The sequence below is a fragment of the Pristis pectinata genome, chromosome 25, assembly GCF_009764475.1.
Source record: "Pristis pectinata isolate sPriPec2 chromosome 25, sPriPec2.1.pri, whole genome shotgun sequence".
NCBI lineage: Eukaryota > Metazoa > Chordata > Chondrichthyes > Rhinopristiformes > Pristidae > Pristis > Pristis pectinata.
Genome location: NC_067429.1, coordinates 28,841,581 through 28,855,508, shown reverse-complemented (window position 1 = coordinate 28,855,508; position 13,928 = coordinate 28,841,581). Strand labels below are relative to the sequence as shown.

General features: G+C 45.9%; 1 protein-coding gene across 2 annotated transcripts in view; it reads right to left on the bottom strand.

Moving 5' to 3' along the window:
• mrc2 (mannose receptor, C type 2) overlaps positions 1 to 13,928 on the bottom strand; it is a 197,902-nt gene that overhangs the window by 122,669 nt on the left and 61,305 nt on the right. For both annotated transcript variants that reach the window (XM_052038769.1, XM_052038770.1), the window contains 4 exons: positions 12,793 to 12,966; positions 11,647 to 11,811; positions 6,408 to 6,521; positions 51 to 191 (listed from right to left, as the gene is read on the bottom strand). In XM_052038769.1, coding sequence (XP_051894729.1) covers positions 51 to 191; positions 6,408 to 6,521; positions 11,647 to 11,811; positions 12,793 to 12,966 — 594 coding nt within the window. The remainder of the gene's footprint in view (positions 1 to 50; positions 192 to 6,407; positions 6,522 to 11,646; positions 11,812 to 12,792; positions 12,967 to 13,928) is intronic.

Sequence of the window (13,928 nt, the reverse complement as noted above, 5' to 3'; positions counted from 1 at the left end):
CAGGGATTCTGTGTTAATTAGGGAGCTAGGACACTTGGTTAATTCCCTACCTGTGGTCACAGGATTGATGGATTTTGGCTTCTTCTTGCAGACGTATGGCCTAGCGATGCCACAGTCTTTGTTCTGCCACCTTCCCGAAGACTCAGTCCGGATAACTCCGCAGTTTTCCTCCAATGAGTTCACTGGCTGATCTACCAGAGGGAGAAAGGGAAGAAGTTAGGAGGCTATATTAATGTTGGACCTGGCTTAGGCCAAGACCAGGTCTCCTGTCAGTTTATGCTGCGGCCACATACAAATTCAACCCCAATTTTTAGGCAACATATGATCTAATTTTGACTTTATCTAGAGTGCATTGTGCCGGAGATCATTTGTGGGTGAAATAACAACAGTTTCAGATTTCATATTTCTTTACAACATAGAATTGAGTCAATTCCGACTAACAGAGCAATCCCAATCTCCCACTAATTCTGCCTGTAACCTATTCTCCCATCAGTTCCAACACTCAAGGGGTAATTTACAGAGGCTAATTAATCTACCAACTCACACACCTTTGGGACATTTCAGGAAACCGGAGCACCTGGGGAAATCCCATGTGGGCACAAGGAGCACGTGCAAACTCCACACAGATCCCACCCGAGGTCATGAATCCACCCGGGTTACTGGAGCAAAGAGGCCACAGCTGCATCTCTGCCAGCCTCGCTGCTTATTCTTGCCTAAGAATAATCCATCAATCGCAGTGTTAAATTTTCCAAGTGACCCCAGCATTGGCAGCACTTTGAATGTGAAGATCGAGATTTCCTGTACCTTCACTCTCTACAAGCTGCACCACTCTGCTGCCCACATCAGCATGCCTGATCTGGAAAAATAAATATTATTGCTATTCACAAAGTACCCATACCAACATAAACTGGAGATCAAAGCTCCACGATACAACCGCCATGGAAGTCTCAGCAGAACTTGGCACACATTTTGCTCGATGTTTGGTTTTCTTGCTATTTAAAAAGGTAGACGCTGCTGATATCGGCAATCTTGTACAGGCAGCTTCAGGAGGCAGTTCACACCCTTTCAGAGGTTGCTACACATGACAGGGAGCATCATGATCACTGGCTATCAAAATGGGTTGGGCACAGAGGAGGAGATGATATGTCGATCACCCACAGAGCCTTCAGAAACACTACATCCTACCCAGACCTCTCCAATGAACAACCTATTTTATTCGTTTCCTGGGACTGGGCGGTGCTGGCGAGGCCAGCAGTTATTGCCCATTCCTAAATGTCCTCAAGAAGGTGATGGTGAGCCACCTGCTTGAACTGGTGCAGTCCTTCTGGTGAAGGTTCTCCCACTGTGGAGGGAGTTCTGTGATACTTTTTCCTGGATGGTGTCAAGTTCCCTCATTCTCCTCCTCAGAGCTACACTCATTCTGGCAAGTGGAGGGATGTCTCTCATGTTTCTGATGAGCTTTGTAGATAGTGGAACAGCTTTGGAGAGTCAGGTGGTGAGTTATTCACTGCATGGTTACCACCCTCTGCCCTGCTCTTGCTCCATGGTATTTATGCGGTTGGTCCAGTTGAGTTTCTGGTCAATAGTGACTCCCAGGGTATTGTTGGTGGGGGGTGGGGGGCTGGGATTCAATGCCAAGGCTATATGGTTGGAGATGGTGCCACTTTTGTGTTGTAAATGATACCTCCTATTTATTAATCCGTGGCTGAATGTTGTCTGGGTCTTGCTATGTTCAGGCAGGAGCTTCTTTATTTGCTTAGGAACTGTGAATGGAACTGTACATCGAACAAATCAGCAGCAAACATCCAGATTTCTGGCCTTCTGATGAAGGAAGGTCATTGGTGAGACAGCTGACGATGGTTGTGCCAAGGTCTCTGCCGAGAAGAATTCCTGCAGCGGTGTCCTGGGGCAGAGATTATGATCACCAACAACCCACAATCATCTTCCTCCATGAATCAAACCCATTGAAGTGATTTTTGTTCGATGCCCGTGACTATGCTGGATTCAAGGTAGCCTGATCGGGCGGTAATTTGTTGGATTGGACCCGACTGCCATTTTGTGAACAGGGCAATTTTCTACATTGTCAGAGCTGTAATGGCAGCGGAACATCAGAGCTAGAGACACAGCTAGTCCTAGAACACAGGCCTTCTGTACAACAGCCAAGAGTTGTCTAGTCCCATCGCTCCTGCTCCACCAGGTGCTCCCAGCCATTTCAGGACGTCACACCGAGCAAGCTGAGTTGGCTGAGGACGAGTTTAAGTTGTGGTGAGGATCTCAGAAGAAGCCCACGTGGATTATCTATTCAGCACCTCTGGCTGAACATTGTTGCTTCAGCCTTCACTTTAGCACTCGCATGCTGGGCCCTGCCATCACTGAGGATGGGGATATTCTTGGAGCCTCCTCCTCCTCCTGTCAGCTTTTTAATTGTCCACCATTCACGACTAAATGTGGTAGGATTGCAGAAACTCAATCAGGTGTGTTGCTGTGAGACTATGACCTTGCAGGTTGTCCTGTGTTGTAGCTTTACCAGACTCACACCTCTTTTTTTTTTAAAAGTATGTCCTGCTCCATTCCTCACTGAACCAGGGTGGATCTTCTGGCTTGATAGTAATGGTAGAGTGATGGATAAGCCAGACCACAAGGTTAGAGGTGGTAGTGCCACAGCAGCACACTTAATTAGCACAAATGACACAAAATGCCTCCTCTTATGCTGTTCAGGTCCACTGTACTGAGTATAGCGCACAAATTCCTCCTCCAGTCACTTCAATGACTTTCACATCTATACATCCTGATGAGTGGTGCCTCACTTAATGAACTTAGACATCTTCATAAAATACATTTCCTGAGCGTCTTCACTCTGCCGATGTGAACGGTGGTGTGTGCAGACCCCATTGAACTACCTCGTGACACAATTCACCACTGCTGCATTGTGTGGGGACTTTCGCACCTTCTGCCAGTCTCTTCCACTGGTGGACCTCTTGCCTCACTCCCTTATCACCTCAGCATACAGGATCTTCCTCCTTACATGTACCTCATTGACCAGGACCCTTGGTGGGAACTCTCTCCCTGTTGCCCAAAGCTTCTGTCTCCTCCATGATGGTCAAAGGATCTGCTGCTGCTGTCTGACTGTCCTGGGGAGTGCGCTGTCCAGAGCTGACAGAGTCCTGGCTGAGGTGCAGTGAAGTGTCAAGAGAGGCGAGGAAATTCGGTGAGGTTCTATTTACAATCACGCAGCTTTCATTCTATCGCACATTTCTAGGTGTAATACAACCTTCGGATGTTTCAAGGGAGACACGAGACTGCAGATACTAGGATCTGGAGCAAAGAACAAACTGCTGGAGGAACACAGAGAGTCAAGCAGAGTCTGTGAAGGCAAAGGGACGGTCAATGTTTCGTGCCTTGATGCAGGATCTTGACCCCAAACACTGACCATCCCTTTGCCTCCACAGATGCTGCCTGACCTGCTGAGTTCCTCCAGCAGTTTGTTTTTCTCTTGCTGCTGTTTCAAGCTTTTTTTTTGATAGTTTTAGATGTTTGGTGGGGAAACAGAACATTACTAGTACACTAAAAAAAAGGTGCAATCCAACTTCTAGACATCAGTCTTTCCAACACTGTCCACACAAGAAAGTTACAGCATAGAAGAAAACGAACAAAACCTTAGGGCAGTCCTTAAATGAAACCTCAGCTGCAAGGATCTCTGAGCCAAAGTCAGTCATTTGATATCACATTCCAAGCACTCTACTTCCCAAGTAAATAGAAAATCATGAAATATAGGAACTATAAGGATTGAATACAGACCTAAAAATGTGATCTAAATAACATCTATGTACCCTGATCCAAAAATTTCTGTATTTGCTTATGACTTAGGGAGCCATTTGGCTCATGCAGTCTATGCCAGCTCACAGAGCAATCCTCCTACCCTGCTAATTTTCCCTATAACACATTCTTTCCACATTCCCATCAACTCCACCCAGATTCTACTACTCACCTACACGAGGTTAGATCAAATAAAAAAAAGTCATCACTTGACCAGGGGAGAAGAATAAAATCTGCCAAAGTTTGGCAGCTTCCCAGTGAGTTCCGTTTGGAAAGTGAGCATCGAGCTGAGGTTGTGACTGGCTCAGCTCACAACTTCAACAAGAATAAATGAGGGAAGGCAGACTAAGGAGGAAATCACAGTCGGAGGGGGAAGAGAAAGTGAGTGGCAGAGAAAGGGACTAAGAGAAAGGAAAAGAGATGAAAGAAATGAGAGATAGATAAAGGGAAAGTGAGAGACGGAAAGAAAAAGTGAGAGAAGACCAAATGAAAAATGGTGACAGCGAATTGTTTTAGGAACATTTCTGAACTCACAGCTGATCTGCTTGTGTAACACTGATACCCATTTCAAAGGCAAAGCCACAAGGTGTGTCTGAAAGCACAGGTTCCTATAGTGTAACACACACAAAATGTCTGAGGAACTCAGCAGGTCAGGCAGCGCCTATGGAGGGAAATAAACAGTTGATGTTTCAGGATTGGAAAGGAAGAGGGCAGAGGTCAGAATAAAAAGGTCAGGGGAGGGGGAGGAGCACAAGCTGGCAGGTGATAGGTGAGTCCAGGTGCGAGGGGGAAGGTAGGTGGGTGGGGAAGGGGGGATGAAAGGGAGTGATGTGAGAAACTGGGAGGCGATAAGTGGAAGAGGCGAAGGGCCAAAGAAGGAATCTGATAGGACAGTAGACCATGGAATAAAAGGGAAGGAGGTGGGGAACCAGAGGGAGGTGATGGGCAGGTCACGAGGGCAGGAGAAGGGAAAGTGAAGGGTTGAGGGGGCCACAGGAATGAGGGAAAACAAAGGGAGCGGGGAGCAAAACAGAGAGGAGGGGTTAACGGAAGTTAGAGGAATCGATGTTGATGCCGTCAGGTTGGAGACCACCAAGACAGAATATGAGGTGTTGCTCCTCCAACCTGCGTCTGGCCTCACCGTGGCAGTAGAGGAGGCCGTGGACAGACATGTCAGTGTGGGAATGGGATGTGGAATTGAAGTGGGTGGCCACCGGGAGATCCTGGCTGTCGCAGCGGACGGAGCGAAGGTGCTCGACGAAGCAGTACTTCGTGTGGCTCCTAGAGTGTGGCAGGAGCTATGCAGATCCTTGCTGAGGTCAGGGGTGACAAAGAGGCATAGCCGACGGAACAGCTGCCCCTCAATTCCAGCAAAGTGGGTTCAGTCACGACCTCCTGCGCTGTCTCCCTCTGACCATGTGACCGTGACCCGTCATTCCTCCCACATCCCACAGACGTACTGGCTAGTTGGTTAACTGGCTACTGTAAATTACCCCAAGTGTGAGAGAATCAGGGTGGATTTGATGGGAAATGTGGGAAGAATGAGTTACAAAGAAAATCAGTGGGGGAATGGGATTGCTCTGTGAGCCAGCATAGACTCCAGGGGCTCAAAGGCCTCCTTACACATCATAAGGAAATTTCGGGTCATGGGCGTTATTTAGACCACATTTTTAAGTCAGTATTCCATCCATATGATTCCCATTTTGCATGTTTTTCTATTCAATTGGGAGGTAGAGTACTTGGAAGACAGTACAGACTGACAGCTGCAGTCCACGTGCAGGGTGAAGTGTGAGGAAATAAAATGCTGCAGATGCTGGAAAATGTGAAATCAAACAAAATTTGCTGAAAATATTCAGCTCGTCTGTCAGCAGCTTCCCAGGATTAACGTTGCAACCAACGGCCCTTCATCAGAATTGGGAGAAGTTAGAGATAAAAACAAGCTTTATAATACAGGGATAGTGGGAGAGGGAGAAAGGGCATAAAGAAAAGCCTGTGACAGGGTGGATGGCAGCAGAGGAAAGAAGTGACAGTGGATGAGGATGATTAGTGAACAACACAAATATGCCTGGAGGAAGCAGAATTGGGAGAAGGTGAATAGTTATCAGAATTAACCAGAAGGAAACAAAATGTGGATGCTGAAAATGTAAGATATCTTCATTAATCACGTGTACATCGAAACACACAGTGAAATGCATCTTTTGCATTGAGTGTTCTGAGGGCAGCCCGCAAGTGTCGCCGTGCTTCCGGCGCCAACATAACGCGCCCACAACTTCCTAACCCGTACGTCTTTGGAATCCTTGAATTGCTGATCATCTGCAATGTTAATTCTGTTTCTCTCTCCACAGCTATCGCCTGACCTGCTGAGTATTTCCAGCCTTTTCGGCTTTATTTTGGAGGGAGCAATACAGCCTGGCAAACTTGCTCAGACCATCTCGAAGATAACGTGGTCTCGAGGATGAAATTGCATTAATATAGCAACTTTAACGTCAGAAAGTACACAATGAACCTAGGCTGTAACCTGATGAGTTGATTGTGGAAGAGAGTTGTGCTAAAGGCAGAAAAGAACTACTCAATTATTTAAAACTGATTACCACTCTCCCAGTTGAGGTACTTCAGTGGGGACCCATCAGACCACTGCCAGCCACCATCAACGTCCAGATCGTTCAGGCCAATCCAAAGAGTTGCACTATAGCCAGTCAAGAGGCCTAGAAAAAGAAATAACATCACAGCATAAAAATGTTGCCTAGATTAACAGCAGCTAATCTGGAACATCATCACTGTAGACTGATCATGCAGTGTTTGAGTGCTTGATGTCTCTGGGCCTGTACTCGATGGAGTTCAGAAGGATGGGGGGGTGGGGTTTCATTGAGCCCTATCAGATACTGAAAGGCCTGGATAGAGTGGATGTGGAGAGGATGGTTCCATCAGTAGGAGAGTCTAGGATCCGAGGACACAGCCTCAGAATAAAGGGACGTCCTTTTAATACCGAGATGAGGAGGAATTTCTTCAGCCAGAGGGTGATGAATCTGTGGAATTCGTTGCCACAGAGGGCTGTGGAGGCTGGGTCATTGGGTCTATTTAAGGCAGAGATTGATAGGTTCTTGATTGGTAAGGGGGTTAAGGGTTACGGAAAGAAGGCTGGAGAATGGGGTTGAGGAAAAACAAAATCAGCCATGATTGAATGGCAGAGAAGACCTGATGGGCCAAATGGCCTACTTCTGCTTCTACATCTTATGCATTCCAGGTTTCAGTGAATTAATTCTCTGCCGTGGTTCTTCCTGCACAACTCACTAACCATGCATTAGATTGCAGTCAATTGTTTTTTTTTATTTATTCCCAGGAGTTGGGTGTTACTGGGAATGCCAGCATTCATTGTCCATCTCCAGTTACCCTTGGGAAGATGGTGAAAAGACCTTCCTTTTGAACCACTGGACCTTCTGATGGAGATTAAGAATCAATCAAGTTGACACAGCACAGGCCTCATATACAGCCCAGAGTGGGTAAATGGCAGCTTTCCTTTTGCACATTAGGCTTTTAATGACAGTGTAAAGCTGTGTCACTTTACCCAAGACCAATTTTGCATTTTCAGATTTTTAAAAAGAAAACCAAATTCAAATCCTAATTCTTTAGTTATAATGGTGGGATTTGAACTCCAGATTATTACTCGAATAGAACTAAATACCTTCTGCCTATATCAAGGTATATTTGTATCTGAATTTGAAACAAGTGACCCGATTTGAAGTTGCTTTAGAAAAGGCCTGGGACTAAGGTAGGCTGAGGAAAATGGGGTCATTGTAACTAAAGAACTTCGGAACAGAATATTTAGAAACAGGGCCTGCACTGCAACTCAAAAGGTCAAAAATGATCCTCTAGCTCATGTCTATCTTCCCACCAAATACTCATATCCTTTAATCCCCAGAATGTTTAAAAGTCTATTGAGCTCAACTCTAAACAAACTCACGACTTGAGCATCCACCACCCTCTGAGGTAGAGAGTTCCAAAAAAATTACAACTGAGTAAATTGTTCTCCTCATCTCAGGCTAAATGGTCAACCCCTCACCTTGAGATGATTGTCTTCCAGCATTTACCCTCATGGAAGGCAAGAAGGAAACAGAAACCACTGGGGTGAACGAGCCAAAACAGGTAAACAGAAATCCCTCCAGAGGATGACAAACTCCTCCAAGTTTGGCATTCTTGGTAGCGAGGTGGCAGTGAATTCAACAGTAAATGAACATTACAATCCATCCTCACAAGAAGCTGCCTCACCCACCCACACTGCAATGACACCTTCAATGAGTACTGAGAAGAAAACTCCAGGTGTGGACCTACTTAAGCCCCGTACAACTGCAGCATGCCTTTCATATGGTTGTCAAGGACAACAAACCACTTAGCTTCCTAACTGCTTGCTGTGTCTATTTATTCCCTTTCTGCATTGGCTGAAGGAGCTTCCTCTGATCCTCCTGTACCATAACATATACAAGTTTATCACAATTTTTTTTTCCAGAGAAACTGTTCCTATCAAATTGAACAACCTGACATTTTTCCTCACTACACTCCATCTGCCAACTTTTGTGTCCCCTGAACCCCAATACAGTGAGCATTTATTTTTAAACTATTTGTGAGGTACCTCATCCAGATGTACTACCTCCACTGGTTCTCCCCAATCCACCGGCTGTTATGTCCTCAATAAAACTCCATCAGATTTGTCAAATATGATTTTCCTTTCATAAAGCCACTGTGACTCTACCGTGATTTTTAAGTACCCTTTTATCACAATCTTAAACTCCATCATTTTCATGCCAACTTGTGGTCAGATTAACTATTTCACAGTTTCCACACTCAGCTGTGAGTGTACCCTTCTCATTTCTGCTGCAAGTTGTGTGGCCTCAGCTGACAGAGGGAAGGTTGAGGAGGTGGTGGGGGTCTCAGGGCTAGAGGGACAGAGTTCGACACTGATGGAAACCTTGGCAAATGTTACATGTGGGAAACAAAATCCCACTTAAGATGATATCACTAAACCCACTCAGAAATCAAACGGGTGAACATAATGATATCAGAAGACCAGGCCATTCAGCCCTACCTTTGATCTTTAACACAGCTCCACTTTCCTGCACTAACCCCACATCCCTCGATAGCCTTAATATCTGAAAATCCATCACACTTTTTCTTGAATACAACATGACTAATGGATCCCTTGGGTTGGGAAATGCAGACTCAGCACATGTTTAGGGACAAGGGTGTTCAGGTTAGTGGCTCTTACACACAATATTAAAATGTTGATAGTGGCTGTGTCTCTGGTCCCCCATTCCTCTATCATTGACGGTTGTTTCAAACTAAAACGAACCAAGGGATCAACTGCAGGCACTTGGAGCAGAAACTCTGCTGTCTCGGTAGCTTCTGCCAGACTTTGCTCTCAGGCTTCTGCCAAAGGAAGTGACTCACAACATGGGAACATTCCAGCTTAGGCTGAGGCAAAACGTTAGGAGGAGGAGTTACCCCCCCCCCCCCCCCCCGGGCTCTGGCTTAACCCCCTCCCCTGGAATCCCAGAGCTGGCAGGTCATGTGACCAACAGCGTGGAAAAGAAAACATAAAAAACATACACAAATACTGCAGCGAGAGCTGTGGGAAAAGATACCACAATATCTCTAATAGAAGCGACCTGTGCTGGCACCTCCGATTTACATAACGTGTTGGAAACAGGTGCTGACATTACAGTAAGGGGATTGGATGACCTCTGCGAGGTGCAGGGTCAACAGCTAAGTGATCTTGGACCAACATTCCGCTCTCTAAGCCAACTGCCTGCAAAATTCCAACATGCACACTGCCAGAAATGTCGTTTCTAACATCATAATCCTTCTCTCTCTCTCCCACTGCCCCAGCCTCACCTCCCACCCTATTCCTGCCATTTATTTTGGTGCATTCTGGTCCAGAGGTCTTGGATTATTTGATTAGGTCAATAGATTGGCAGTAACAGGAAGAGTTTAAACTTGCGCAGATAAGCTACCATGCATCTCTTCAAAACAACAATGACTTTGCTTCAAAAGTAATTTGCTGGCTTTGTAGCTGCATTGCATCCAACAGCTGTTGTTAAATTTAAGTTCTCGCTTTCATCTGTGCTATATAATCCATTTGTAATTCTAACTATTACCTGCAGCTACGACGGACTCCATACACTGCAGAAAGTAAAAGAGGGAGGGGGAGTGAAAAAGAACTCGTAATTAGTTAGCACGTCCCGCACAGCCCAAACCACTTCTCTGAAGGATAACCACTGTGGCAATTGCAGCAGTCAAAGTATAAACAGCACAACATAAATGGCCAAAGCACCTGTTTTAATCAATATTGACCAAAGGTGGAAGGGCACCAAGAAGAACGCCATTGTCAACAGCAACGTCCCAATTGTTTGGTCAGAGACGGCCACAGAAAGCATGGTTTAAGGTGCCCTCGAGAAGAACAAGTCAGAGCAGCTGGAGTCCAGAAGAATGAGGGGGGACTTGACTGAAGCCCTAGGTCTTCAGGGGTCTTGTCAGGGTGGATGTGGAGGGGACGCTTCCTCTTGTGCGGATCTACTCATTACTTCTATTATAATCGTTCTACTCTTTTAAATCTAAATTCTATGACTCTAAGAATTCCTGCACTGCACTTTCTCTGTAACTGTAACACTTTATTCTGCATTTTGTTGGTCAGGCAGCATCTATGGAGGAAACTGAGCAGTCAATATTTCCCTTCCCTCCATAGATGTTCCCTGACCTGCTGAGTTCTTCCTACATTTTGTGTTCATTGCTCCAGATTTCCGGCAACTGCAGGTCTCTTATATCCCCATTCTGCATTCTATTATTGCTTTTCCCTTGTACTACCTCAATGTACTGATGTGATGAAGTGATCTGTATGGATGGCGTGCAAAACAAAGTTTTTCTGCTGTACCTCGGTACATTTTACAATAATAAACCAATTTACCATTTCACAGAACTGGGGGTCACTGTTTAAAAATAAGGGTCCACCCAGCTAATACAGAGATGAGGCAAAATGTTTTCCCTGAGGGTTGTGGGTCTTTGGAATTCGCTTTCTCAAAGAGCAGTGGATCTAGAATTTTCGAATGTGTGCAATGTTGAATGTGTGCAACATTGATAGAAATGTGACAAGCAAGGGAATGAAAAATTTCAGAAGGTAGTTGGGGATGCACATTTGAAGTTACAATCAGAACAGCCGTGATCTTATGAAAAACACTATGATGCTGGAGGAACTCAGCAGGCCAGGCAGCAACCGTGGAGAAAAGTAGGTGGTCAACTTTGAGTCAGGACCCTTCTTCGGGACACTTCATCAGCCGTGATCTTATGAATGGTGAAACAAGCTCAAGGGGGTAAAAGACCCTAATTTTTATCTTCTTGGGAGAGTTACGGTGCAGAGCTACAAAATAAGGGAACAGTCACTTAAAACTGAGAGGCAAACAAATTTCTTCTCTCGGAAGGTGGTGGATCTCTGGAGTTCTCTGCCCCCGAGGGTGGTGGAGGCCGGACCGTTGGATACATTTAAGATGGAGATAGATAAGTATTTGAAAGATCAAGGCAAGGCGAATATAAGATTTGGAAATTTCCAAATCTCCAAATATGGAGATTTGGCACAGAAGAGGAGTTGAGGCCAGCACAGATCAGCCATGATCATACTGAATTGCAGGGCAGGCTTGAGGTGTCTGGTGGCCAATTCCTGATTCCATTTGCTTGTGTTCTGTGCTGCATTGGGAGTCTAGATTATGTGTTTAAATCCTGGGCTGGGACTCGAACCCTGAATCTCATGACTGGCAGAGGAGTGGTGGGCACGTGTCGTTGTCGTACCGTTAATGTAGGTCTGCTCGTGAAGTTCGGTGATGCTGAGGAGGTCGGAACTCTGTTGCTGGCAGCTGGTACGAGCCTCACTCCATGAAAGAGTAGACTGGAAGTTGAACTGGTAGCAGCTGTTGGTCAGTGGGTCCCTGTCCCAGAAGGTCTCACAGTCGTCACCTACAGGCAGAGAAAGATTGTTACTGAAAGTTCAGAGATCCAAGAGTCTTATACAATTCATGCTTTAATGACAGTAATGTTGGGAGGTGCAGATCCCGATGGAATATACAAGGCCTTGGATGTGGTGGGCTGAATCATGCCAAAGTTACCTGTAAATGTTGCACAAGGAACTACACAGAGCCTTTAAGAACCCTTGTGGGTGAAAGTGGGCACAAAGCCTTTATTCTCCTTTCCCAATCTTGCTTCACTGTCTCTCACAGGCGGTGACTCACTTTCGGGTGCTCACTCAGTGGTGCCAGCTCCCACCTCACACAATTGGTCATTCTTTGTGTGCCAATCTTGGCAGGTCAGTCAGAGCCAGTGAGCCAAACCTAACACTGTCCTTGTGTAACATCCACAAACTCTCACAGACTTTCCAGCAGAAGGCCAGCCTGAATCTCCACAGCTGCCCAGAGGCAGTGCAGGGCCTCTCAACTCCGCAACCAATAACAGGAGAGAACCGTAAATCTTCCTTTGGCGTGGTTTGGATTACGATTCTCGCAAGCTTGGGTGTCCAACCATAAAATCATTCTCTGGCACATGTCTCAGACACTACAGACCTCTAACACATAGTATGCATTTTGAGGTTTCCTTGCATGAAATCTCTGAAATAAATCAGTTGCACCCTAAGATTCGCATTTGCACCTAATAGAAATGACATAAAAAGCAAACTATAAATCACTTCAAATTTCTTCAGAGTCATAAATCTACATGGCCCCAGGTAAACTGCTAAGAGTTTGAAGAAAGTTTCACATTACAAGATTTGTCAAACTGTCAGAGGAGATCTAAAGATGGTCCAACTGGAAACCCTGCAGTGAACCTTCTCAACTCTCACAGGGAATGTAAAATAGCTTCCCACCAGAGAGAGGGAAAAAGACAGAGATCAGACTGTGTGGCAGAGCGCAGAGAGAGTTTCCTCCTTACACACAGAAGCTCACTCACTTGCGATGGGACAGAACCCCCATCGTTCATCTTTGCCGTAGTCCACCGTTGTTGCACACCAGAGGTGGCCATCCTCTCGCCCAATGGTGGTGCAGTCATGGAACCACTGGCTGTCATACATGAACGGGATGGTGCAGGGCTTCCCGTGGGAGTTCCCCTGGATGGTGTAGATCTCTAAAGGAAACATAATACATTGAGTTTAAATGGGCTGCACAAATTTACACAGACAAGATGCTCACAGAACGACTTCTCCTGCAAGGGATCGAGATGGTTTCGTTGTTTAACCATCACTGCATCACGCAGTCCTCGAAGCATGGACCTTAGTTCAGTACGGAGTTAACTACTGTAATGAGTCACAGCGCAGCAGTGAGTCAAATCAACAAGTTCTTCTGCCTGTGTACAACGTCAGACACAGCTGAGGAGGTCAAGCTGACCAAGGAAACTAGTCAACAGGCTGAACCTGTATTCATTGCTTATACCTGTAGGAAGTGTTTACATGCATTTTCTGTAAAGAGGGAGAGCAGTCTAGTGTACTTTCATACTATATGTAATGTGTTGTGTTCAGAAGATGTAATGATATCACTAGTACTTGTAAATATACATCTGACGCGAGCCATATGTAGTGCGTTCCTTGCTGTTAGGGTTGAATAAAGCAAGCACGAAGCTCCTGTGTTCTGTTATTGCCATGTGGAACATACATCGACTCCAAGGTTCACCCAAAGATACCTCATGGAGAGCTGAGGGGAGAAGGGAGAATGACTGGGGCCTCTACTGTAGTCGAAGGTGGAGGAGAATGATCCAGGCCTGAGGGCGGGGAAAAGGATTGGAAAGAAGTTGAGGATATTGACTGAAGATTGCAGCCAGTAACCATGAGGTAGATGGGGTGCTGAAGATAGATGTCTGCATTGGGGGATCATGGGATTCAGTGGTCATAAGGATCAGAGGGGCTATGGTGGGGGAATAATCAGGCAGTCAGGAGCATCAGAAGATTGGAAGTGCTGGGATCTGAGAGGATTAGAGGGTTAGGGGAAGGGTGCATTGGGGTTTGGGAAGATTGCAAGAGCTACTGGGGTTTGGGAGGATTGGGCAGATGCTGGGATTTTGGAGCACTAGGATATTGGGAGCTTTCATGGTTC